The 27,530-nt window shown below is 39.3% G+C and overlaps 1 protein-coding gene and 1 pseudogene across 3 annotated transcripts; both read left to right on the forward strand.

Moving 5' to 3' along the window:
• The first annotated feature begins 618 nt into the window (after positions 1 to 618).
• On the forward strand, positions 619 to 8,978 carry LOC146317489 (organic cation/carnitine transporter 2-like; annotated as a pseudogene). The gene is made up of 9 exons (XR_014771671.1): positions 619 to 1,016; positions 1,148 to 1,251; positions 2,012 to 2,166; positions 3,109 to 3,280; positions 4,430 to 4,571; positions 4,685 to 4,779; positions 5,754 to 6,023; positions 8,181 to 8,316; positions 8,616 to 8,978. The product of XR_014771671.1 is annotated as an organic cation/carnitine transporter 2-like (transcript).
• A 1,348-nt stretch (positions 8,979 to 10,326) lies between these two features.
• map2k2b (mitogen-activated protein kinase kinase 2b) lies at positions 10,327 to 18,273 on the forward strand. Of its 2 annotated transcripts, none has more exons than XM_084732137.1 (11): positions 10,327 to 11,257; positions 11,364 to 11,574; positions 12,709 to 12,855; positions 13,390 to 13,467; positions 14,145 to 14,196; positions 14,438 to 14,562; positions 15,163 to 15,376; positions 16,736 to 16,788; positions 16,915 to 16,976; positions 17,132 to 17,177; positions 17,560 to 18,273. In XM_084732137.1, the coding sequence occupies exons 1-11, from the start codon at positions 11,169 to 11,171 to the stop codon at positions 17,668 to 17,670; spliced, it is 1,188 nt and encodes a 395-aa protein (XP_084588263.1). In that variant the 5' UTR covers positions 10,327 to 11,168; the 3' UTR covers positions 17,671 to 18,273. The 2 variants fall into 2 exon arrangements, with proteins under 2 accessions (XP_084588263.1, XP_084588264.1); XM_084732138.1 differs by having other exon boundaries at positions 15,163 to 15,361.
• The last annotated feature ends 9,257 nt before the right edge of the window (positions 18,274 to 27,530 follow it).

Genomic DNA, 27,530 nt, shown 5'->3' on the forward strand with positions numbered 1-27,530 from the left:
AATGCTGTTAAGAGACTTTGCATTTACATCTGCATGAGTATCCTGGTTATGATCCTGCTTTTGATCTTATTCGGGATTTGGCGTTTACATAGAACATTAGAAACTGGTTGTTCATATCCCAGTGGACATGATTCCAAGTTTCTGATCACGTGTGCAGTTGTATCTTGATCTCTCACCATCTCAACCACTCTGTTCTGTTCCAACAAGGAATATTCAGAAAGCAGGATTAGGTGTTAAGATGCGACAGTATCCTGGTTTTTGGGTCTATCACAGTACTCCTAGTAGCTTATGCAGGTTTGTCCATACCTGCAGTTAGCAACAAAAACATTTAGCTCAGGTTTTTCTTCTCTGTCACTTCTGAACAGCTGACAGACTGTGTCGCTATACTGAGTCTTATCTGAGAAATATTCTGACATAATCCTGTCAGACAGACTCATCATCATCTGGAATTACTCGCTGACTGATAGTTACAGGTTTCTGCGTTGTGCGGTGGAAGCGCATGTGCAGGTTGGGCAGAGAAAGGAACTTTGCGGACATGTGAGACAGGTTAAGCAAGTTTGGAAGCATTTAAATTGCTGGGGTGTTGCCTGAATACTCATTTATCACCGTTCACCTCAACGCAACCTCCCGGTGTGGATGATTTTTGCAGTTAAGTCATGTCAGGTGAAAAAACCAAAGACTACGATGAAATCACGTCTTTTCTGGGCGACTACGGCCTCTTTCAAATTCTAGTGATAGTTCTGCTCGGTTTAAGTGCAGTTCCGTGCGGGTACATGGGGATGATGGTGGTTTTCGTCTCGGACACGCCGGAGCATCGCTGCAGAGCGTCCATCAACTCCACGCGCAACGGCACAGATGTGGAGCAGATGCGCAGCTGGATCGGACCCGACAGCTGCTCCCGATACAAGCGGAGCGCGAACTGGACGGAGACAGGGGGACTCAGCAACGACACAGAGTCGTGTATGGATGGATGGGTGTTCAGCAATGAGACGTATACCGCCACAATTGTGTCTGAGGTGTATAAACATGGCCCAGCAGAAACTGTCCCCTTTCTTTCTTGAGATTTCGTTTAAAACTCAGATTTTTCTGACATTTTTCTTGCTTTAATCTGACTGACTGTCTCCTTCCTCTATCCTGTTAATGACAGTGGGGTCTGGTGTGTGACGATGCATGGAAGGTCCCTTTTTCCACCTCCTTATTCTTTGTGGGGACCCTGATTGGCTCCATCGTTAGCGGTCACCTCTCCGACAAGTAAGCAGAAGTACTCAAATCCTTCACTTGAGTAAAAGTACAAATACCACACTAAAAGTCCTGTATTCAAAAGTATGTAGTTGTAAGCAAATTGTAAAAATATTATCAGCACAATGTAGGCTACTTAAGTATCAAAAATAGGGGAGACCTGGGGCGAATATTAAATTTTTTGTATTTTCCTTAATAACTCACCGACTACTTGAAATACACAAGTCATATTTAGATATAAGAAACATAAATGTGCACCAATTTTCAATAGAGTGTCAAACAGTTGGTCTTTAGCTTTATCTGACAGGTAAGTGGCTCCAACACAATGTGTGGTTTGTGTCAAAAAATCCAGCTTACTCGGATGGGTAAATCAAACAGCCCCCAAACATGAAGGTGTGTTAAAGAGCCAAATACACACATTGACTGTGTCATAGTTCAAGTTAACTCAAACAAGGTGGCTACAACAATCAAACGAACTTGGTTGGCTGCACGGACACAGAGAAAAGGACCTGGCAAACCACTGCCAGACTTTTTATAACCTCCTCCAGTGTTACAACTGCCAATGACATAGAAATAAAATTGATATAACCTTTGCTGTACAGACAAAAAGTAACTTTTGTTTTGTTTGAAACTGAGAAAGCTGGAGCCCGAGAATATTTGACTTTTTTGTTTGCAAAATTAAAAATATTCTCTTGATCAACTTTTTGAAATTGTCAGTGTGAGATGGTGTAGATGGTTTGTTAATGTCATGTGTCTGTGCATCGTCTTACAGGTTTGGCAGAAAGCCAGTGTTTTTCTTCACCATGGTCTTACAGGCAGCGACCGCCTTGATCCAGGCCGCCTCCGTCAGCTGGATCATGTTCTGTGTCTTCAACTGTCTGAGAGGACTCGGCCAGATATCCAATTTCATCACGTCACTGGTGCTGGGTGAGACGGGACGCTTCTGTCTGTCTCAAAACATTCTCTACCTCTGTCTCTTCTCTCACATCTTCCTCAAGTGTTCACTCGTAGAAATGAAGACGCTAATTAGAACCATAAAGGGTTCTCCAGCCTGTCCCCAGAGGAGAACCCTTTTTGGTTCATTGTAGAACTTGGAACTTTTTCAGAGTTACATAAAGAGTTATACCTTAAACCATCTGTGAAAGGTTTCGCCAAGAACCATATGAGAGGTTTTAGAAAGAACCCTTATATGGTGTAATGGTTCCACCCAGAACCCTCTCTGGGGGTGTTTACAAGAACCCACCTAGGAGGGTCTACTGAGAACCTTTTTATATTTCAAGGGTTTTATCTAAAGCACACGTAGGGGGTTCTACTGAAAACTTTTTCATATTCCAAGGGTTTTATCAAGAACCCACCCTGGATGTTCTGACGAGAACCTTTTTATATTCCAAGGGTTTTATCTACAGCCCCCTCAAGGGATTCTACCAAGAACCTTTTTATAATCCAAGGGCTTTCTCTAGAACCCTCCTGGGAGGTTCTAATAAGAACCTTTTTATATTCCAAGGGTTTTATCTAGACCCCACTCAGGGGGTTCTACTGAAAACCCTTTTATATTCCAAGGATTTTATCTATAACCTATCCAGGGGGTTCTAACGAGAACCCTTTTATATTCCAAGGGTTTTATCTAAAGCACACTCATGTGATTCTACTGAGAACCTTTTCATATTTCATTCTACTGAGAATTTTTTTTATATTGCAGTGGCTTTATCTAGAAAACACTCTCGGCGTGACAGTGGCATGTTCTCCCCTCGGTCACAGTCAGTAAACGGCGCTCAGGCTGTTGAGGGAGTAATGAATTCCACAGTTTTAAGAACATGCTCATGTTCTCCCTCATCTTAATGCCGTGTTCCTGGTTCTCCTCTTGGTCAGGGACTGAGATGATGAGCCAGACTGCCAGGGTGAGCTACATTCTGCTGGGCCACGATCTAGGTTTTGCCGTCGGCTACGCCGTGCTGCCGCTCCTGGCCTACTTCATACGAGGCTGGAGGATGCTGCTGGTTGTTTCTGCCGTCCCCGGCCTCCTGCTTGTTCCAATGTGGTGGTACGTTAACAGCCGATGATATTCAATGTGCTTTATGATGATGATGGTCTCGATGCCAAGACTTGTATCTGTTCTAGGTAGCCTGTGCTTTCAGTCAGCTGTAGATGCAGATGTGCAAGTTGACTGCAGTTCACTTCGAACAGAGGTGTGGGGTCTCATTACAGAAAAACTGTTTGTCCTGTCTTAACTTAATTTACCAGGAGCAATCTGCAAACTCCTACCTTGTCTCATAACTCATATCTCATCTTGATGTAGACAATTCTAACTAGAGCGGCAAACTCGATTCTTCAGTCGGTACTCATCCTGTCATGCCTGTATCTGCGTTTACAATATACGTGAGACTGCCTGTTTCCTTGACAACGGCCATCTCACTTCACTTGCAAACAGACAAGATGAGATGGGTGGTCAGTCTTACCTTCAGTGAGTCAAAGACATTATTAATAGGTGATCTGGGAAATTTAAAGCATCATCATACGGTTTGAGCAGCCTATCAAACATAATATTTCTGTGTTGATGTTGTTCCATTTCTATACAGACAATTATTTTGAATTCAGGTCTATGCCATCCCAGTTTAGGATTCCTAACTTAGGAAAACTTTAAATTAGGACTGTTCTGTAATAACTTAATTCTTATCCTAATATAAAATAGGATATTTTCCTCAATGCCGTTTGGAAACAAGTTTCTGTAATACCAAAAATCCTAAATGTCATCCTAAAGTGAGAAAAGATAGTGACTTAGGAAGATTCTGTAATGAGGCCGAAGGATAATAAGACAGACGAATGCAACTGTCACATGACAACAAGAATGATGATATTTGATAGAAAAAAAACAGCTCAAACACCCTTTTATCCATCATTAGTGTACAATCACCTGAAAATAAGAATCATCGTTTCTGTTACTTTAAAATAATCAATTTATGTCTACAGTGGGCGCAGTTCTCTTCCATGGAGTCTGCCATGTTGCACTACCGTGTTTCTAGACCTAGACTAGAGCAGATAAGCCAAACGCTGTGAGGTGAGGTGTTTATAATCTGCAAGCTCACTGCTAGATGTCACTAAATCCCACACACTGGTTCTTTAAATTCTCATGGTTCCGCTCCGAACCAGATGCTGATCTCAGTCTCAACACCGTCCCTTTCTTTGTGTTCAGGGTGATTCCCGAGTCTCCGCGTTGGCTTTTGCAGAAAGGTCGGGTGGAGGAGGCTGAGCTTATCATACGTAATGCAGCCAAAAGGAACGGAGTCCCCGCCCCTGAGGTCATATTTAAGCCTGGCGAGTGCTTGGAGCTAACGGTACTTATTACATTTTTACTCCTCATGCTGTGAAAGCCACTGTGCTTTAGTATGAGCATAGTGGCATGTTTGGCAAACACACAATATGACTGTTCTGTTTATGTCTAATACAGTACAATAAAGGTGAAGAGAAGAAGACGTACACTTATGTGGACCTGATCCGCACCCTTAACATGAGAAATATGACAATTCTGTCTGTTTTCATATAGTAATGTGTCCTCTTTTCTCTGTTTGTAAATGTCCTGAATTCTCTACTTGCGCAATGTGGCGTGACTTACATCTATGTTACAAGCAAAACAAAAATGAATGTCATTATCTACTCACCATCACACCGATTGAAGGGCAGGTTTAGTTTTTTAGTCCACAACAACACTGCTGCAGTTTCACAGGAAAACAGCGTTGCAGAATCTCCTAAACAATGTAATGGGCCTTTTCCACAGCAGCGTCGTGCAAACCGTATCGCACCAAATTGGATTTCCGTTATCACTTTCAGTGTGCCGAGCTGCACTTGACATGGATCGACTCTGGAGTGGGGCCGAAGCGAGCCCAACCCTCCTCCAAGTGGGCTGTGGTTAGGGTTAGTCTCGCTGGCTACAGTTAACCTGCGACGACCCTCCTTTCGAACAAGCGCGTGTTGTGATACTCAGCTCATGTGTGCAGGAAAGCAGAGAGAAAGATGTTTTTTAAAGTCTCTGTATGTTCACCTCTCAGTACTTTTGTAGCTTCTAACAGAATCTTTATGTTTTGAAATGTTGCAGTTTGTACTTTCAGGTATCTGCATTGTTTCACTGTTTCATCTTCGCTTTCAGCTGTGTCAAAGTTGTGTTACTGCTGATTAACTTGATTGTTTTTTACGTTTGGAAACTGGTCACAATTCAGTTAAATCATGTGGGAGATTCTACAACTCCAGCAGGTTTGTGGACTAAAAAAAACAACCTCCATCTTCAATCAGCATGAACGTGAGTAAATAATGACTGAATTTTCATTTGTGGGTGAATTATCTCTTCAATAACTCAGATTTAGTTGTTGCCTGGTGTTAGTCTGAATTCCACCATTACTAACTAAACCAAACAAATTTAAACTTAGCTGCTTTAAAGTGACTTGAATAGATAGTGTCATCATGAGGAAACTGGGCTTCTTCATCTTCATTTTAATCCAGTCTTGATTTCTGTATGTCTGCAGGCTGTCTGTCCCCATGGTCTTCTATGGTCTCTCTCTCAATACTGGTAACCTGCATGGAAATGTCTACCTCAACTGCTTCCTTTCGGCAGCCATTGACATTGTGGTGTGTGTAGCCTCTTGGCTTCTGGTGAACCGTGTGCCTCGCCCCGTTTTCCTCTTCTCCATGCTGATGTTCTGTGGCATCATGCGTGGTCAGGAACATGGGCTTAGGGCTTGGCTCCACAGCTGGACGCATTGGCACCATCATCAGTCCCTATGTGATCTACATAGGCAAGTGTTGTCTTTTTTTTTGGTTCTGTTTTTTGCAGTTGCAGTTGATTCTTGCAGGATAAAACATATAGAAGCATCCAAAAATGCAAAGGGAGAACATTTCACTGAGAAATAAAGGGAATCATTAACAAATTTCTGTATTAGCATGCGCCTTTATGAAAGAAAAGCCTTGTTAGAATATGCACCGGTGGTTAACTGATGAAAGAAGGTGAAACAAGTGTTTGTTAAACAAGTTTCAGTTCTTGTTTTTATCTGTGTCACTGCGCATGGAGTGATGCAACAGCACACCAGGCTATAAAATTTAGAAACCAAGTCTCTAAATCACCACAAACCACAAAGCTAACTGTGATGGAAGCTGAGAAGAATGATAAAAAAATGGAGCACAGGTGACTCGCTGCAGCAGCCACTTCACCAGAGCGCACAGGGCAGGTAACGCTTGCTCGTGCTCGTTTTTGCCACTCACAGCTGTAGTAAGTGGCTGTTGTAAGTAGTGGTATTGTAAGTGGCTGACAACATTATGAAAACAGAGTACAGATGTTGCCAAACTCACCAAGCTGCTTTTGAAACCTTGCTTGTTATAGGCTACATGAACTGAAACAACCCTTAGGCTGTATCCACACACCATCAAATCAGGCAAACAAGTCAGTCTGTGCATCAGCATAAAGTAGTTTAGGACATCCTGAACAGGCTGAGACACAGCAATAACCACTATGAAACAATCAGTAAATAACATTTTATTTCTCTGTCTCACCAGAGTTTGCTTATGTAAACCACCACCAGATGACAGTTCTTGCCGAGACTATTTCCCCATCTCCACATCTCATTTGCATATTCTTATCAAGCTGTTAGACATGAGCCTTTGACTCAATTTCAGAAACATCTTTTGGTGATTAATTTGATCGAAATCTCCTCAGAGGCACAAGAAGCTCCAATAGAGCAGAGGAGGTTTAGGACAACATCGAAGGTATCACAGGGTCAGACTCCTGGTTTCATTTTAGAAGGTAGTTCCATCATCATCAGGCAGGGCTGGGGTCTTTTCTGTGATTGTCACCTTTTAATGCCAAGAAAAAAGTCAAAACTAATTTTACAATTTCTTCAGTCACTAACAAGAATAAATGTTGCTAACCTGTACTTTGATAGGCTTGCTAGCGTCTGCTTCTTTTTCAAACTCAAATAGATCCGGTTCATGGAAACAGCAGACACCATGAAAACTAAACATTAAAGTCTCTCAGGCTAGCATCCGTTGATATGTTTGTGCGGCAACAGAAAATGTACCAAACTGTCCACATAAAGGCACTTCAATAAATATAGAAATGAAAGTATGAAATCTTAAATTACAGCCTGTGCCTTTCAGACCATGTAGAATATGGTTATTTGAGGGCTGTATATTTATCCTCTGCGGCCATATTGGTGCTGACCCATAATTCCACAGGAGTGCCCTTCACTAAACTTAGGTCATGTGACCTGCTACACTCAATATATATATAATATATTTTTAACATTTTATTATTACATTTTTTAACATTTTTTCATGACTGTATGAACTCAAACATGTATGCATTTGTTTAAAAATATGAAATTAACATTGCAATGAAAAATGTCTCTCAGATTCACAGACATTTTTCAAAGCAGGAAAAGCCAAGGTGCAGCTAAAAACACTGACGAGGTCTCTGTTACAATTAATCATGTTATTGATTACACCTCCGTTTGACAAGTCAAAATGTCTGCTGTGGAAATGTCTTTTCAATTTTTGTTTAACTTCATATGTTTTCCCTGTCTTTTAGTATTTTAAACCTGTTTTGCTGAGGGGTTTTTTTTGTTTTGTTTTGTTTTGTAGCCCTTTTTTTCTTGATCTTGCTTTTTCTCTCTTGGTAGAATTTTATTTGTGACTATAAATTAAAAGGCCTTTTTCACAGCAGACATTCTGACTTGTCATAGAAGAGAAAGTGTCAGTTAGCCAGCATGCACAATACCAGGACCCTGACACTGAAGTAGCTAAATGCAGTTAAGCCATTATTAATTATATTATTTACACCAATGCTTTTTCTACTGTGACATGTCTAAAATGTCCACTGTGAAAAGGATTATGATTGGTGTCCGTGGAAATTAACAGAACAGTGACAATTCTAATTAAAGTGTCCATTATGCTGTTTGCAGGTGTGTACAATAAGATCCTGCCATACGTTGTTTTTGGCACAATCACTATCATGGCTGCTGCTGTTGGCATGTTGCTACCAGACACCAGAAACAGCAAACTTCCTGACCTCATCAGCGAGGCCAAACCCATCAGAAGGTATGTTGCTCTGTGTGTGTGTGTGTGTGTGTGTGTGTGTGTGAACAACGATCAACACAAATAAAAAACACTAGTCACAGCAATTCTGTGAAACTGAGGCAATCAAATTTTGTGAAATAAATAGGTTTTTGCACAAGTTTAGTAATATTATTATTACACCAAGCAGGTCTGATTTTGTATTATATATATAACTTTTTTTTTTTTTTATAATTAATTTCTTATATTTTTCATATTTTTTATTTTGTGATCATATGCATTTTAACAGTTTTTCTCCCTCTGTTTCTTTTTGTTTCTTGAAGCTGCTGCTGCCCAAAGGAAACGGCTTCAGCGCAGTCAGATTCAACTCAAGGCTGCAAAGAAATGAACAAGAATGCCCTCTGCTGACCGAAAAATCACACAGCAAGAGCCGAGCAGTCGAGAGAGATGTTAAATAAGCAGTATTTCTGTGTTTTCTGATGTGTTGGGGAGACGTTATTGTTTATGAGACAAGGCCTCTGAGCTTCTCTGGTCTTTTCAAACACAGAATAAGCGACTATATCATTTAAGTTTATGTCTATTTTAAAATATTTATGACAGTGTTTTATACATAAAGAGGCATCAGAGTTACAGTTTCTCAAAACACTGCAGTTTGTCAATGAGAAATATATGTCAGCTAACTAAAATGTTTCTTTACACCTAGTTTTACTTTTTACTTAATTTTAATTGATTATAATAACCTTGGTGGACTCATGGTTACCTGATGGGGAACTTGGATGCAACAGGGCACATAATGCACAGACAGCAATAGGTTGGGTGTCAACAGGGGCCCAACAGCAAATATTACAAACACACCTTGCAGTTATGATGGTTTTTGAATAACTTGGGAAAGGTGAGTTATTACAAAAATGTTTTTTATGTTATATCTCATCGGAATAAAAAAAAAAAAAAAAACCTTTGTCAAACTGTGACTCTTGAAAACAGAAAAAAAAACCAAGTGTAAACATTCAACACAGATTCCAGTTAGTTTATAATTTATAATTTATTTCGGTCTGCAAATAGAAATAAGAATATCATGTATTAATCTACAAATTCATGTAAAAAATACATAGCATCTTACAGAAAATGGCAGATACTTAAATACTACAGTGCACAACATTACAATAAAGTAATTTAACATAACTTGGACACTTAAGCGGTCTGATATAGGTGCAGGCTGAAGCTACAGCTTAAACAACCTACCCTTTTAACGGCACATCATATTTAGCATTCAACAACAAAACAAAACAAAACAGGTGCACATAGTAATCAAATATAATAGCCTATGAAGATTTGAATTAAATATAAAAATAAGGCATCTGAACATAACCTAAATTTACACCAATAAAGTTAATTTATCTTACAGTAAAGAACTCTTCACAGTGTGCATTAACTTTTTTGTCTCTCATGATAGACAATATGTATAATTTAAATTCAACCAAGTTAGAAAATTAAGTAATTATGTATTTAACAATTACAATTATTGGATTTGTCATGAAAATCAAAGGCTTATAATTACATTCAAATGTAGTAATAGTGTATTTAGCCACAATTGTTATAGCATGTCCAGTTTTGTTTTGGGTTATTGCATAATCCCGTTCACATGTCGCTACCATAGGCTGTTTATTAAACTGTCACTACACAGCTGACTGTCAACATCTGAAATATCGCGAGATTGAATCCACAGTTACACCGGGAAGTGTGCGGGTACTGCTGGAGCCCCTGAGCTGGGTCGGGCCTAGAAGGGAACCCCAGAGCCGCGAAAAATCTCGCGAGAGTGATCATTTTAGCGCAAACGCGCGATCTTTGCCTGATCTCAACCAAGCGTTTTGTTGTCTCTAAACCTTATCAGATCTCCACACAATGTTGTAATATTATAAAACACAATTATCTTAAATGACGTGCACAATTAAGAGACAATGCGTACAACTCTCGCGAGATCTTGGGTTTCCTTGTATACGCGACCGCCGCGCCCCCACCTCTGTTGCTGCTGATTCTGGGACCGGTGTCTGGGTGCAGCAGCCTCACACCTGCCAGCGGAAGACGGGGAAAAGATAAACTAAGCGACACTAGCTCCTGGTGTCTCTAACTTAAACAGCTGGCTGGGAAACCGCACTGAAAGCGTTTGTAAAGTAAAACAGTCGCTTGCCATTCGCTAGCGTTAAATGTAGTAACTTATTATCACGCAACAGTGGTACTGTCACGCAACAGCTAGCAGATGAAGTTAGCTAGCTCGCTAACGTGAAGTGTTGCTAGTGATGGCTCTGGTTTTGAACATATTCTGTTTGCCGTTGCGTTGTAGCTAGCTAGGTTAGCGTCTGTTAATTTATAATTTGCATAATTCACGTTAGTGTAGTGATGTTAATTGTCGTGCTAACCAGTTTTAGTACCGTTACGTCTTATCATTTAAAACAACTAATCTAGCTAACGTTAACTTAACGTTAGCCGGCAAGCTAACGTTAGCATTATACTACCCCATTTTCTTGTTATAATTTACCGTTTTGCTCATCGTGTTGTGAATCAGGGAAGGATTATTTCAACAGATTCTGAGGCCAAGTCCGTGTAACCTTTAAAGTGTTGAATCCGGGTCATGTTTGCCTAAGTTAACTGTCCTGACTGTACCTAACAACTGACAGTTAACTGACTGGACGCTCGTAAAATAAAACCTTTTCGCTGTTTAGATACGAAACGTGTGCACCGGAAATATAACTTCTCAGACTGATCACAAATAACCTAGCCTTGTTCGCCAGAAACCTGTACGTGAAGACGGGTTCAGTTGAGTAAATTATAATTTATAGCTCAGAGAAAAGTGTGAGCTCATTTATTCACAAGTGAGTATGGCCCCGAAAAAGAGACCAGTGCCCTTAAACATTGCTCCTACTGGTGATGGGTTATCCACCTCGACCAACTCTGATGTTGCATCTGAGTAAGTTATTCTATTAACCATATCAGTATCCTCATATACTACATAAACAATAATGTCAGTCATGTCTGAGATATTCTTTGTTCCTGTCTTGTATCCTTTTTATCAGGGCTAATTTAGAGGCACTTAAAAAAATATTGGAAGAGTTGGACCTGGATGAACAACAGAAGAAAAGGTTAGAAGCTTTCCTTACCCAGAAGGCCAAAGTGGGCGAGATGAGAGATGATGACTTCCATCGTATCTGTGAGCTGGGCGCAGGCAATGGAGGAGTCGTCAATAAGGAATGCCACAAACCTTCGGGAATAATCATGGCCAGGAAGGTGAGCTACAGATACACTGTTTTGTAGCTGCTGTTACCATGCTCAAAATTTCTAGGCCACATAATCTGTAGACTGTCTTGTTTTGGATTGTGTTCCAGTGAATTAAAATTAGCCTTACATTTACATCTCACTTCAGTCCATTACTGACTTGATGGTCGATTCACTCTTGTGGCACATATATCGATTACATCTTAAGAGTATACACAGTGTCTTAAAAGTATTTAAAAAGTAGTGAATTTCAAAATCGAAAACCTTAAAAGGCCTTAAAAGTATTGAATTTCACTTACAAACATCTTAATTTTTCTTGTCCTTTCGTAGGACTATGTAAATACAATAATGTCATAATTATCTGTCAAATACATATGTTTTGATGTAATTTATTATCATGCTACAGCGTCACCCCGGCTCTGTATCAGGACGGCTCCATCACATACACACACATGGACAAAATTACATGTGCTCAGAGTGAAGCCAGTGAACAGCAGAGCAGAAACAGCACAGTGGAGAGATAGTAAAATGAAAATAAGTCAAAGATGAGCCTATTTCATTTGACAATAACTACGCCTGTTAATGTAAGTAAGTGGCATAAAACTTAAAAAGCCAATAGTGTAACAATACACCTGTTCAAAAAATGTAAACATGGTGGTGGCGACATGTCAGTCTGCTTCGTCCACAGTCCCTCATCCATCCAGTGTGTTTAAAACAGGTACAGCGCACTATGTTGGCTAATATCCAATCCTTAAAACCAACTAAAACGATAGCTGTCTGTATGTACTCTAACTATTTAGCTTAGTTTGCCACAGATCTTGTAGATCCCTGGAGATACCCTGATCTTCTTATCATCACGTGGTCAATAAATTGTATCGATCCATAAGTCCACTGCTTCTTATTACCATCATGTAGCCCAAAATGTTTTGCTCATGTGCACTAAAACTGTATTACAGCAATATTACCTGCTGTGACACTAATTAATATTCAAACTAATTCTCTAAGTATACCTGCCACATGGAATTCTCTATACATCAGGTTTTCACAAGAACATTGATTTTACTTCAGTTTAGCACAAATGATAACAAGAAACCAAATGGTCGTACCATAAAACAAAACCAGTATAACAATTCTCTTTTTCATCAGCTCATTCATCTTGAAATTAAACCGGCTATCAGAAACCAGATCATCCGAGAGCTTCAGGTGCTGCATGAGTGTAACTCTCCCTACATCGTGGGCTTCTATGGAGCATTTTACAGCGATGGAGAGATCAGCATCTGCATGGAACACATGGTGAGAAAACTGAGCTAGTTCAAGTATTAAGGACATTTCTGTATTGATCAATATAGTCCCACAGGGAAATTGTTTTCTTGTGGCCCTTTGCACATTTTTATCTTGTAAATTCATGCAGAAGGACTGTATGCATATGTATCAGCACCATGTTTGGTTTAATTTGTCAGAAGTAAAGTAGGTTATTGTGAAACCACAATCATCATTTGTACATCATTTTAGTCTAAAGCATCTGCCAAATTATTTAATGTAAATTTGGCTTTCCGTAGTGCAGTTTTATGGTAAAATGTAAAGCAAATTCATTGTGGTATTTGTGTCATGAAACTGCACAGTACTGCACCTGACATGCTCTTGAAAAAGAGCCACGGTTGTTCTACAGATTGAGAACCACTGTACGTATTTCGTAAATATACTCAGTGCACATTACAACAGTGGGAAATATATGTTATCTTGTGACATTTTATTTTATACAAAATGCATTGTAGCGATCTTTAGTATGACCTGTTGTATTCTTTGTTGTCTCACTTATTTTTGCAGGATGGGGGATCTTTGGATCAGGTGCTGAAAGAAGCAAAGAGGATCCCTGAAGAGATTCTAGGCAAAGTCAGCATTGCTGTAAGTGTGTGGTTATCTTATATTTCGTAATATAACATGAGATTACATTGCTGCCTTTAATGAAACAGTGGTTAATTTAAATTGTTCTATTTAGATATATTCACTCACCAGATGTAGACTGTGGACATAACCCAGGGTGTAAATCACAAGTTTCATCACAATGTGATATTATTTCAGTTCTTTTGGGAAGGATAAGATATTTGATCATATTTTGATCAAACATTTTTTATCGTTTTTGTGCTTCTACCATTGATATGTAGACAACATGGTTAAATAGTTTTTAGTTTTATGGCTGCGAGTCTGCATGGGGGTCTTATGTCTTGAAAGCTGATTCTCTATGATTTTTCTGTGTCTTCCTGCCTGTTCGAGCTCCTCAGTGCTGCTTGACGCGGCATCTGTCAAAGATAGACTCAGTATGTATTTGTAGTGGAGCAGAGTGAAATCAAGCCATAAGCCTGCCATTGGCCACGTATTTCAGGCGGCCTTCTCCTTCCTCCACGATCTGTGTTATTCTTTTCAAAGTCCCCGTTGCTACGTTGAGCACAAAATAAACCATGGACCTCATATAAGCACACAAGCCAAGTGTCTGGATGGGTTTCATGATTGTTTCTGACTGTGTCCATATTAAGTTTATTTATGATTATTGACTTGTGTACTTTTTCTTCTTTTCTAAACAGGTTTTGAGGGGCCTTGCCTACCTAAGAGAAAAACACCAAATCATGCACAGAGGTACTCGCCTTTTCATCAAGTTAATTACTGATTCTACTTTAAAATATGTAGTTTTATCTCTGTCACATAAGGAACTCTAGTAAGGTGCATTGTATTTTGTTAAAATGCATATAAACCTGTTTATACACATGGTCACAGTCCAGAGATACTTAAAGTCTAATAGTTAAACTTATTGTTGATATCAGGGCTGTACTCCATTTGATGGCATAAAGGTTTCTGAACATACCCCTTTTACCTCCAGACGTCAAGCCTTCAAACATACTGGTGAACTCACGCGGGGAGATCAAGTTGTGTGACTTCGGTGTCAGCGGGCAGCTCATAGACTCTATGGCTAATTCCTTTGTTGGGACAAGATCCTATATGTCGGTATGTTGGTTCTCTCTGAATCATGTCTTTAAAACAATGATTCCCAAAATGTGGACTGTGAAGACCCTGCAGGTGGGCCTTGAGAGGTCATTAAAAACAAATAGATAAATGAGTTTCAGTTTTTATGAGTTTGAAATTACCATGAAATATTGATGATTATTTTTTTAAAGGTAATCAGAACTAATAAAGCAAAGTTGTGGGATTTAAATTATGTGTTGTTATTTATTTATCTACCCTAGTTTAACAAGTGCAGAGTTGTGATGAAATTTTGGAGTGGGCCCAAGAAGATTTTCTGATTTCAAAATGGGTTGTGGCATTTTTAAGTTTGGGAATGTCTGCCATAAAAGATTAACTCAGATTAACTTCCCCTGTAATATTATCAAACCTAACTTCAACCAGTGTCAGAATAAAAAATAAAAAGGATATTTGTAAACTGTTAGAAATGGCCTAATCCACTAACAGTTCAAAACAAATATGACATCAGAGCAGTATCTTAGTCATTTCTTTTCAGTTAATTCAGTGCTTGAGCATTAAGAAACAGTTTCTTAAACTTGTTGATGTAATGTTAATTGTTGTGTGTCGTTTGTGTTTGCTGTGCAGCCTGAGAGACTACAGGGAACCCACTATTCTGTGCAGTCGGATGTGTGGAGTATGGGTTTGTCCCTGGTAGAGCTGTCGATCGGACGCTTCCCCATCCCTCCTCCAGACGCTAAAGAACTGGAGGCCATATTTGGACGTCCCATCATGGATGGTAGTGAGAGAGAGACCCACAGCACTTCACCCAGACCCAGACCACCAGGTAGACCTGTCAGTGGTGAGCAACTCATGCAAATATTATTTCTTTTTAAGAGTATATTTATTGACTTCAGAGGGTCAAACAATTTCAAATGAAAGGACATGATGAAAACAGATACAAAAAACACATTGTCCACACGTACAGAACAAAATAACTAACTAAACAGAGGAACTAACGTATAAATGATAAAACAAAAACAAGACAAAATGACATAATAAATGGCAGAATGAAGAGATAATAACATATTAAACACTAAGACCTACATGCAGATGTAACTCGAGATCTTGATTTTTGCTTGTCTGTAGAGATCAGAGGGCCTGGGCCCCTTCATCTCCAGTATAGTCCAGAAAGCACACACAGTATAACAGTTTTGTTAGATCAAAGGGAGAACTACATTGAAAACTTGTTATACAACCTTGTTGTACATGATAAATAACCACTGCTACTTTGTATTCAGGCAACTCCACATGGCAGCATTAGGAATAATTGGGGATGCACAAGATGGATTTTTTTAATCAGTGCGGATAACTAATAATTACCCTATTTCTAATGGCTGATATCTATAATATAGCTGATAATTTCCTATTTTTACATTGTAAAAGAAGTTCATATAACCTGTAGTTTATGCACACCTGCGGGTAAGAAAGGCAAAGACATATTGAGAAGAGATGGATGATTTAATACTTAATAGCACTGACTGAACCTAATACAAGGGATACATCATTATTTAACATCAAGGTTGTAAAATGAGACTTGGTTGTAGTTCCCTCTTTGACTGACTGACTGACTGAAAGGTAAAACAGAAATAAAAATGTAGAACAAATTATTTAATTGCCTGAGAGAATAAGTCAGTGGATACTTCTGTACCTCTCACTGAGAAACACAAATCTAACTGACATCACTAAAGTACAGTTCTGACTCTTCAGATGTTCAGTTATGTTTTTGTAGTTAAGTACATCAAAAAAAACCTTCAAAAATAAATGTTTTGACAATCTGTCAAATCAGAGATTAGTGCTGCCAATATTTATCAGCTGATACCATTACTGGGGAATTTTGGCTGATAATTTATCAGCGCTGATATTTATTGTGCATCTGCAGAAATAATGTCACCTGGTGTAAATATACGGTGTACAAACTTGGCCAGTCTGTGACCGTTAAATGCCACAAGGCAGTGTTTACTGTTTGTGATTCAAGTTTCTTGTCTCTCTTGAGTTCTCACTGTCTGGTGTTGTGGACAGTTTTTTTTAATGTTTTGATTCATCAGTTCTTTCTGGTAGAAAACTATAATGCTGCCACTGAAATCTAATTAAAGGCAAAATAAGATAAATCTTCCGTGTTGCTAATAAAAGTGCTGTTTTACTTTGGCTCCTTTTCCAGGTCACGGTCCTGCAATGGCCATCTTTGAACTACTAGACTACATAGTAAATGAGGTAAGACTCCAAGAACGTGTTAAAAGAACAACTTAAAATTGTATTTACTGTCATCCTTGCACAATCAGGAAGGCATCCGTCTCTGCTATGATCTCATGTTCATTCAACGTCCTTTCTGTATTTCAGCCCCCTCCCAAACTACCACACGGCGTCTTCACCCCTGATTTCCAGGACTTTGTGACGAAGTGGTGAGACATTTTAGCCTGAAAACATAACTCAGTGGTCCCTTTTCACATCTTTTCTGAGTGTGTGCTTGGCTGTAAGAAATTATCATGAATATATAGTCCAGTGTTTTTTGATGAAGCTCTCTCTCGAGGACTGATCTCTCTTCTATTATTTTCAGTCTCATCAAAAATCCAGCAGACAGAGCGGACTTGAAAATGTTGATGGTGAGTATCCTCAATTAGACTACAGCCTAAGTTTGAATTTAAGCTCCCACTTTTCTGTTTGGTCCCATTTTCACTGGGAGCATGTGCAATATCTGACAGGTTGATTACATAAGATAAGAGAAGAGAGGACAATCCTTTATTAGTCCTACATCTGGGAAAATTTTCACTGATGCAGCAGCAAGTGAATAGCTAAAATGGAAATGAAACACTAAATAAATGAGTAAACAGGGAATATTAACAGAGGAATTATATTTAAAAAAACAGAAATAATAATTAAGAGTTAACAGGTCTAGATAACAAAAAAGTTTCTATTCATTTAAACTATTGAATTATTTAATGTCCATTGTCTTATTTGTACATGATTGTGCTTGTTTTGTTGCAGAACCATACATTTATCAAGCGGTCTGAGGCGGAGGAGGTGGACTTTGCTGGCTGGCTTTGTAAAACCATGGGGCTGAACCAACCTAGAACTCCCACGCGCACTGCAGACTGAACACACACACTCACACATACAGACACACACACACACACACACACACATATACAGTATGTACATGTAAAAACGTGGAGAAGCTGCTGCCTAAACATACACACCTTGTTTGCCACATCTTCCCTCAGGTGACCCTCTGAAGTCTCATCTATCAGATGAACCCTACTGACATGTAAACCAGGTGATCACACATTAGGAAAGATACTGTACCTACAGTTTGCACCTTTTGTGGAAAGTCGGTACAAAGTTTCCTCTTAAATAATTACAATATAATTTCTCTGAATGTGTCATGGCAACATAGAGAACATTGGTCATCACTAATTTGTGTTCAGTTCAGTTCAGGATTTTGGGCCATTAAATATCTTATTTTTTAACCTATAGCCGCTAGATTGGAGTCCTGTTAAAAATGCTAGACTTTGCATTTGAATTTGTCACTGTTATTGCAACCATGCTGAGGGTTCAGCACTGCTGCATTACTTTTTGCTTGTCTGGCCAACGAATGCCATTATCATTTTGTTTAGCTCTCACCCAACATCCTTCAGTCATGTGTACAAAACTGGATAAAGATATCCCTTATAAGCAAATTAAAATGTGTACATCAGACCGGCATCATATCATCAAGGACCAATGCCCTGCTTTTGGGGGAAAGAGAAGCACTTTGACATATGTTAACCTGAGGGACCTAGAGTGAAACTAGGAACAACCATCCTAATAACCAATGCTTCTGCAGTTAAATTTGAGGCACATAAGATACAAGAAACAGACAGTGTTTCAGCCTCTTTAGCTTTTGCAAGCGGTATTATTGTTGGGCCACTGTGTTGTGTCACAGTCTGTTAATATCACCTTAATGTAACATGATTGCTTTGCACAAACAAGCAGGGGTTGATGTTGAGGTGGACGGAGAGGAACGCTAGAATGTAACATTAGGAGAAATTCATTCATTCATTCATTCATTACTAAATTCATTAATTTAGTCTAACAGCGACACAGTGTCCTGTGGCAGACCAAAGAAAACCCAGTTTGTTGTGACTGTGCAGACCTGTCCATGTGGCCACTGCAGACTCCGTTTGGAGTCCATGATTCACACATGCCCAATAGATCAGACTCCATAAAGTAGAAGAAACAAAACCAATCGGCATCTGTGGTGTCACAGGTGTGTCACAGGTGTGCGTGTATGCATCCGTTAGGAAGTGTAGCCCGCCTCCTTATAGGGAATCAGTTTAAACACAGATGGTGTCATTGTTCTGTAGCCGTTATGCTGTGTGTAGCAACCACTAATGTAATAACTACCAAAATAAGTGTCTTAACTGGTGACATAATAACTTTTTCATATAATCTAATGAGTTATTTCATTGTTGTCTAGTTATTACATTATCAGTTGGATTAAAATAACAATAATAATAGTAATTGGAGCCGCTGATGTAATATTATACTGTTCTTATATCACTTTAAGTTTTGTTTATTGGTTATAAAGTGTCAGACTTCCATGACACTTACCCTTACTGTTGCTCAAACACCTGAGCTACTTTTGACATTGACAAGTTACTCAGAGTTGCAACTAAGATTCAGGGGTCAGGATTGGTCAGGTTTTTTAGCAGCTATTTGAAAGAAGCAACAGTAAAGGTAAGTGTAAGGGAAGTCTGACATTTGATAATAAATAATAACATTATGTGCAAAAAATTATTGCGTTATTGCTTCAGAAATTATATTACATTATTGGCCATTTAGTACATTTTCAACTTTTATTGCATTAGGACTGGAAAAACAGTTCCTCCCTCAGGTTCAGGGAAGGTCACAAACTAATTATTAGACGTGTCTATAAATTAGCAGTTTGCTTAATACAAAGGGAATATATACAAACTTGTCAAGTGTGATCCAAACACATCTCAGGTTGCATTAACATTTGTCGAATCTTTAGTTTTCTTTCCCCCTAAAAGAGGAGTGGCTGTGATGAGCATACATGCTGGTCTGATGTAAATAATAGCTGTGTAATTTTCTATTATTTTTAAATTCTGCTTTTCAGTTTTCTTGTCTGAATTTCTCACACATTTTCCAAGGCTTACAGCACGAGTGTGTCAATCCCAGTTGTTACAATCATGGTCAAGCATCTGTACATGTGTACAGGCAGATACATAGTATATGAATTTGTTTTTATATGTGTTATGCAAGCACATTGAGAAATGTTAGAATAAGTTTATTTTACTAAACAGGTCGGGGTTATGTGTGTCTGTGTTAGCAAGAGATGATTGAGTCTAGGAAGGTTTTTTTTTTTTGTTGCATTTGTCGATGTGACTGATTTCTACAAATTTCGAGATGTCTTGAGGTGAAGCACAATGTTTAAAACATTTTAGCATGACCCTCATGTCAAAGCCAAAAATAATAAAAAGATACAACCTTAAATGCACCCTCTGTCTGTTGGGGTTGTTGATTTAAAGCACCGTCCTCCTTGCTCTTGTACCATTAGCTTTACATTAACCACACTGGGGCTGCCTTTAGAAACAGTAGAAATTCATCCCTGGATATTACCTGCTTTAACAAGACTGCTTTTGTCTCTTGAGCGAGCTGCATCACAACTCACTGAGCAGTCCCTGCGGAAACAAATGGTTATTACTTTGTATTCGCTGTAATGTAAACAACAGGACATGGATTTGCCATTGAAGTGCATCCTGTGTTGTCGCAGGATTACGGCATTTCGCTCCTTTTGTTTTGTTCTACTTGTGCACTTCCTCCTTTAAGCAACGGTTTAATGATATACATGTTTTTATGGTTAAGTCATTTAAAATTTTGTCTTAATAAAGTCATAATTGTCAATAAATGGTTATGTATTGTAACAGCGGACATGATGTCTTGATTTGCCAGAATACCACTTCACTGTCTTACCCCCATTTCACCAGAAGGGGGAAGCACATCAGATGCAATGCACTGAGGACTTGTGATAACATTTCAAAATCAAGTATGCTGCCAAACAGGAACATCAAAATATACTTGGTGCTGTGTGTGTGGTGTATACATCACTGCAGCTAAGTCAAGTCGTGCATACACAGACTGAAAGCAAGAGCTGGACAGTGAGTTGAAGCCCTGCTGAAATACATGAGTCCTCCATTTAAATCACAAGCACAATGATTCATCTGTTTGGCTCATGTGTGGAGTGATAATGAAATGTCTTCCCTTGAATGTCTGTCAACTTCAGGCTGAAAGTGTCAGGCCTTGAGCTCGGTGAAAGGCGTAGTGTTGCAGCATGTAGGGAGGCAAAGAAGTCTGAGCAATGTTGATGATGGGAGGGGGACTACTGCAGCAGAAAAACAGCAAAGTCTGCAGTCATTAATATGCAAATATGCAAATGAGAGGGTAATTAAGATTGGGCGTTTGTCAGTGGCTCTTTGATTGCTAATGAATTCAAATCTGCAAGAAAGGGGGAGGGGATGATGAGCTAAAAATGAGGAAAAAGAACAGGATGGCATTGTGCTTTTTCTTGCAAAAAAACAAGAAAAATAGTGAGTGATCTGTCGAATATAGACTGTATTAAACAGAAGAAATACTGAACATTTCTGCTTTTAATATAAAAAAAAAGTTGACACCCACCCACCCACAACTGATAAAAGGAATCAAATGCGCTAAACGCGTTTGTTAAAATTCAGAAGCAGCAGCATAAAAGAGGAGAAAATGGGGCTATGAGTTTGTGCCAAGACAATTAACCGTGTACACCATCACTGAGCATTCAGCATGGCAGGCTAGAGCCACCGCAGGAAAGCAGAGAGATTTCTGCTCATTAAGAGTGATGTGGCTGACCCCTGTTGAGAGAGATGCTCAGGTATCTTGGCAGGACGTGTGTGTGTGGAGGGGGGCTGGCAGCATGCTGTGTGTCACAAACTGTGTTATTTTCATTTTTTTATTTTTTTTTTTTGTCAAACGGGGGCCTACAGTTCACACACGAGCACACACTGCTGTTATTGCTGTTTCAGTGGTCCCCTGACACTTGTACATCTTCCTCTCTGGCATGTGAAATGAGGATATGTATACAAGGAATAAAAACAAATTAAATGCTGTGAAAAATGGGGGGAAAACAGCTGTTCTTGTCACCTTATAGCATAATGACTTTCTCACAATGCCGCAGTGTATTTCACAGGGCAGGACGCTGACCACAACAGCGTCACTGTGTGTGACACCCAGTCGAAAATACACTAAAAAATTAGATCGTTGGAAATAATCTAAAACACTGAAAAAATAGATCTGAGTGGATTAAATCTGTAACATAAAAAAAAGTTAGTATCTTTACATGAATAAATATAGATTTTAATTGAATTAGCATTATGCATTTTCCCTTAAGATGTATTTATGTTATCCTAGCAACTCTTTTTAGGTACACCCAAACAACAAACATTGATATAATTGACCCTTCCTAAGCCCCACCCCTTTTAAAACCTCTGTCAACTTTCTGCACCAATATATTCCATGCGCTGCCTCGTCTGTTAAAAACAAGAAAAAATTTCTAACAAGGCTAAAAAATGTTGCTGAGGGACCTGTGAAGTCAACATATATATTCATATAATCACATCTTAAGTCAGCTAATGTTAACAAAAAGCTAGCCAGCTAATCTAGGTATTGTTAGCTAGCTAGTTATGTAGTATTTTGTTTTGTAGCAGAGCATTTGCTAACTAATTAGCTAATATTTATCAATTGTTGTTTAAGTAGTTACATGTTACAGCGAATGTTAGCAAAGCACTTCCTAGCTAGGTAGCTAATATACATCAATTGTTTGCTAGCTAGTTAACAAGGTGGTAATTTCAATACAAGAAACAGGAAAGAAGAAAGATTTAGTTAAAGCAAGAATAGTCTGGCTAAACTAGCCAAACCACAGTTTAGTGACTGGCTGTGTTTTGAGGCAATGGATGATGGGATTTGTAGGTGACTTCGCGTCTAATGTTTTCACATGCACAGTATTGGACCTTTGGGTTTACTTAGATTAACCTGAATTATGTGAAAGTGGCTGCTATTTTAAGTAAGATTCACTTAAAAATATACAGTAGTTTAAACAAAGACTAGACATGCTTGATCTACATAATAATGTGATGATTTAACCAGATCAAGCAGGAAGTTTTTCAGTGAAAAAGAGCATGGCACCATATTTTTAACTGAATCCAAGTGGCAGTAGTTTGATATTTATACTGAACACAGTCCCAAATGCTTAAGCCAGGATTGTAAGAGCAAACACTCAAACTAATATATTTGGAAATGGGGTGTTAGCAGCTGATCCCATGCAGCCCTGCTCTGTGCGGTGTGTGCCGCTGAGCGGTGGAGTTCATGAGTGTGTTTGTGTGTGAGGGGGGTGGGGGTGGGGGGCTGTATTTTTCACAGGAAACAGGAAACCAGAAGTCATAACAGGATGCCCCAGGTCTTCATACTGTACCTGATGCGTGGGTGGCTGCATGGGGGTAACCCATTTACAAACAGTGCTTGTCTAGAAGAAATAGAAGAGAGAGCCCAGGAAAGAGTGGGTGGAGAGGAGGGTACACACTTGGGGGTTAGGAAAATGGAGTTCCACTCTAAATATAGATTTTTCTTTGTGTCTTGCGCCTTACCGTACAACCTTGATGTTGTTTTGCCTCCATGCCGCTCGTCCTACTTTTGAAAAGGCAACAAACCAAACATTGTTTGATGTTTTGTGTAGAGCTGTGATATGATCACTTCCATGGCAAATACATGCGCCTTCTTTCCCCAGGTGTACTGTAGGAGCTTCACGAGTCAATCTGTGACATGAGGCCTGTTTTGTCATAATGAGGTTGATCTGCTCACACTGACTGAATGCAAAAAATATAAAGCTGAGGTGTACAGTCTTAGAAATAAGGGTTCAGAAAGGGATCTTCCTCACCTGATATCAGACTGAATTGTCAACTCGTTACACCTCATTTCAACTCAGTGGGGTGGGCGGATTTCCAAGTCTGGACCCAGGCAAAGCACTTCCTGTAGGACTGAGGTTCTGCCCAGAACCATTTGCTCCTGAAAAATTCCTTAAGCCTTCTTTGTAAGACTAAGGGTTCCATTAAGAATCTTTTTCCTCCAAAGAACCCTTTTTGAAAGGAGTTCTTAGAGGATTGTTGAAACCCTTTAAGAAGTCTTGTGTCAAGGGTTTCTATAGGGTTAGTCAAGGGTTCTTGGCAGAAGAAGTTAGAAGGTGGAAAGGTTCTGGCTAGATCCCCATGATAGGCCTTTTCCACCAACATGGAACCAGCCCCATTCTAGTTCAAGCATCTAATTTTGAACTGTTGTAAGCATTTCCACATACGTAATTTGGCTCAGTACCTGAAAAGTTGTATTAAGACCCCTTTTCATCCAGGGAAGGAAGACTAGGAACTCTTTCATCAAGAGTTCTTTGTACCATAATTTAAAAGGGGTATTAGCAGAACCCTGAGTGGGTTCTAGATAAGACCCTTGGAATATAAAATGGTTTTCAGCTCTGGCTTTCACCCTTAGAAGGTGGAAATGTTCTAGATAAAACTAGCTCTGGTTCCATTTAAAATTCTTGGAACCTCTGTGCTATCTAGCGACCCAGCCTGCGAACTAATTCATGTTTGGTGGAAATGTTCACAATGTTTCAAAAGTAGTTGCTTGAACCGGAATAGGGTCAGTTCCATGTTAGTGGAAAAGACCTGTTTTAGGAACCAGTGTGGGCTACAGGTTGTTAATTCCACAGGTTCCACTCAAAACTGCTGGAAATACAGTTGGTTCACTAAGTAGCACCAAAGTTCCAAGAATCTTGAACAGTACCGGTTCAAGAACCAGAGCTTATTTGGTGGAAAAAGGCCCAGGTTCTGGGTGGACTCATTACGCCACAGAAGGGTTCTCTGTAGAACCTCTCATAGGGGGGGGGTTCTGGGTGAAACCTTTCATAGATGGTTCTAGGTATAACTCTTTATGTTGAGTTCAAAGTAGGACTCTCTGAGAGGGTTCCAAGTACAGCCTCAAAGGTTCAACCAGGAACTAAAAAGGGTTCTGTAGTGACATGTTGCATAACCCTTTATGGTTCTACATAGCACCTTTATTTCTAAAAGTATATCTTTACACCTATTTAATTGCATCTGTCTATAACAGTGCAATTGTGTGCATGAATTGTCTGCTTCTTTGGTACATTTAATTTATTTATTTAGTTCTAAAATGACGACATCATAACCAGACGTTAGTCCCTTTGTTAGCAGCATACAGGTTCGTGTCTGGGTTGCATGTGTGCAATGCATGCTGAGCATATGTGTGTGTGTGTTTTGCCAACCACAAAGTGGATGGCTGAGTTTTCTCGTAAAGGCCAGCACAGATGTTATTTGGGTTTTTTTTCCCCTTGAACCAGTTGAGGTTTTCTTTAGAAAGACTGAAAACAAACAGTCACATTAAGTGCAGCCTTGTTTACATAACCACCAAGGTACAGCTCATGAAAAACAGCAGCCGGACTCTGTATGTGAGTTAGTTAGATGCTGTCTCATGCTCTAAACTCAAGTCTTTTGATTCTGGTTGACAAAAGGAAGTAGCTGTGCCATTACTCTTTTTCTTTCTACCACTTTCTGTCTCTCTTCCACACACACGTTCACACGCACTCGCCCATGCTTTCACTCTACTAGTCTATAAAGCACTCATTGGTTTGGTTCCGCAGTCTCTGACTTGCCCACAGATTATATTCTGATCATGCCTCTCAGATCATCATGTGGAGGTCTTCTAGCTGTGCCCAGAATTGGATCCAAGTCTGGTGAGGATGCCTTCAGCTACTGTGGTTCTGCTCTGTGGAACAAGCCGCCTGCTCACTGGAGGTCCATCACAACTGTGTCCCCATTCAAAAGGGAACTCAAAATGCTCCTGTTCTCCCAGGCTATTTGTTGATTACTCTGTGTGTGGGTGTGTGTTTCTATGGAAGCGCTTGTTTATTGTACAGTTTGTAACATGTACAGCTATGTGACTGGGCAGGGTTTTTTAATTTGATCATTCTGATATTTTCGATTTTTATCGTGTGGTATGTTTGTGTATATGCTTCATTGATTCAGCTTCTGTATTTTTTTCATGCTTCTCTTTTTAGATTTATATTTCTTGTGTTACCTATTTTTATATTTTGTTTTTCAGTGTAAAGCACGTTGAGCGTTTATAAATAGATTATATAAATAAAACTGCCATTGCCATTACTGCTTTTGTTTCTTTCCTCCCTAAACACTAAGCTAAAACTATTGACCGCTTATGAATGCGTAATTATATATCACAGGATGTTTTTCCTCTCAAAAACAAATGATGATAGTTGATATTGTAAGACTGCAAATATCATTGTGAACACAGGGCACTGTAATTATAATCATTATTTGTGAGGATGTTTTCATAGCATTTTCAAATTACACGTTTTTCTCTCTTGACGGCAAACTAAACTAAAACTATTGGACAAAAATAGCATTATGAATGAGATAAGGAATAAGTCGTGTAGGAACTATTTTCTTTCTACTGTCCACCAACTGTAAAACTACGCAGAAGGAAGCGAGCATCTGTTCATGGATGAGAGGCTTGTACTCTTGACTGCACGGGAAATAAATATTAAAGGCGTCCTCCTCGGCTGAGCTGTAACTTCTCGTCCATGAGCCGATGCACGCTTCCTTCTGTGCAGTGATTCGGTTGGTGGGTGTAGTTTGGTTAAAAAGAAAATAGTTCCTTCATGAAACTGCTTACAACAGGATCTGTGGATTATTTTGAGTAACCAGGTCATGATTTATGGAAAGAGAGGCCGTTGTTGAGTTTTGTAAAAGTATGTTTTTGGTGCTAGTTCCATTATATTTGAGACAAGACAGACATCTCTACGCCAGACAGCTCAAAAACTTGCCAATTCACACCAAAACAATCCGGATGGATTAATAACACTACAGGTAAAGGCGCATTTCGGCCTTCTTTATACATAAAAGTAGATGCATCTGTTTCAAAAGGTGTAACTGTCACTGCTCACGTACTTCCATGCGTCCTTTATGTTGGCATGGATGTTGAGCAATACGTCCACTAGAGGGCGCCACTCAGAGTCAAAAGTTACCCTAAAAAAAGTAGATGTCAAAAGTTTCTGATTACAACAAATATGGCAACACTGGAGGAGGTTGCAAAAGTGTTCTTGCAGCTATTAAATACATCTTGACATGTGGATGGAATTTTTTTTTCCACTAATTAATTCAGTGGTTCCGAAACTGGGGGGCGCAGTGCCACTGCAGCGGGGGCACGGAAGACCAGGGGAGAAAAATAGAATGAAACAAAGTTTAATGAATATGTCTTATATCGGGGAAATAAACAAGCGAACAAGTTTGCTTCAACTTGAATCCTTTTTTAAAAAACAGTTTCTTCCCCGATTATTGTTAATGATTATAATACATTATAATGCGGGCGGGCGTGAACTGTTTTTGGGCTTCAGAAGGGGGGCATGCTAAATAAAGTTTGGGATCCAGTGAGCTAACTGAAGACGAACGTCATTTCCAGTACTTTTTGATTTTTAAAATTTGTCGTGTCTTGCTTGATCTATATCCATAAGCTTTCAAAAATGAACACGGAGTACAGAAAGAAGGGTTCGTCCGTATCTGTATCTAACTTTCAGCATAAATGAACCTTTCAGAAAAATATGGATTTTTAATTTTGGGTTGAACTATCCCTTTAATACTGGAATAGTGCGCATGTTATTATACTGCACAGGTCGGTATGATTAGTGTGGTTTTTCAGGGATTTATTCACAGCAAGGTCAACGCATGAGCTGCCATCTTTGACCATAAATTTAGACAACATGGCAAATTACAATTCACCGTAAAAGAAACTTTGTTACCCACGTTTGGCATAACCGTCTGAGCATGGTGGACTCCCACCTCTTTCCCACA

This window comes from Lutjanus erythropterus, chromosome 12, assembly GCF_056507025.1.
Source record: "Lutjanus erythropterus isolate fLutEry1 chromosome 12, fLutEry1.hap2, whole genome shotgun sequence".
NCBI lineage: Eukaryota > Metazoa > Chordata > Actinopteri > Lutjaniformes > Lutjanidae > Lutjanus > Lutjanus erythropterus.

Excerpts from the sequence above, each read along its gene's own strand:
- map2k2b (XM_084732137.1), top strand. The coding sequence starts at position 11,169 with ATGGCCCCGAAAAAGAGACCAGTGCCCTTAAACATTGCTCCTACTGGT. Across the intron at positions 12,856-13,389 it reads GCATCTGCATGGAACACATG|GATGGGGGATCTTTGGATCA; the intron begins GTGAGAAAACTG and ends TTATTTTTGCAG. Across the intron at positions 16,789-16,914 it reads TAGACTACATAGTAAATGAG|CCCCCTCCCAAACTACCACA; the intron begins GTAAGACTCCAA and ends TCTGTATTTCAG.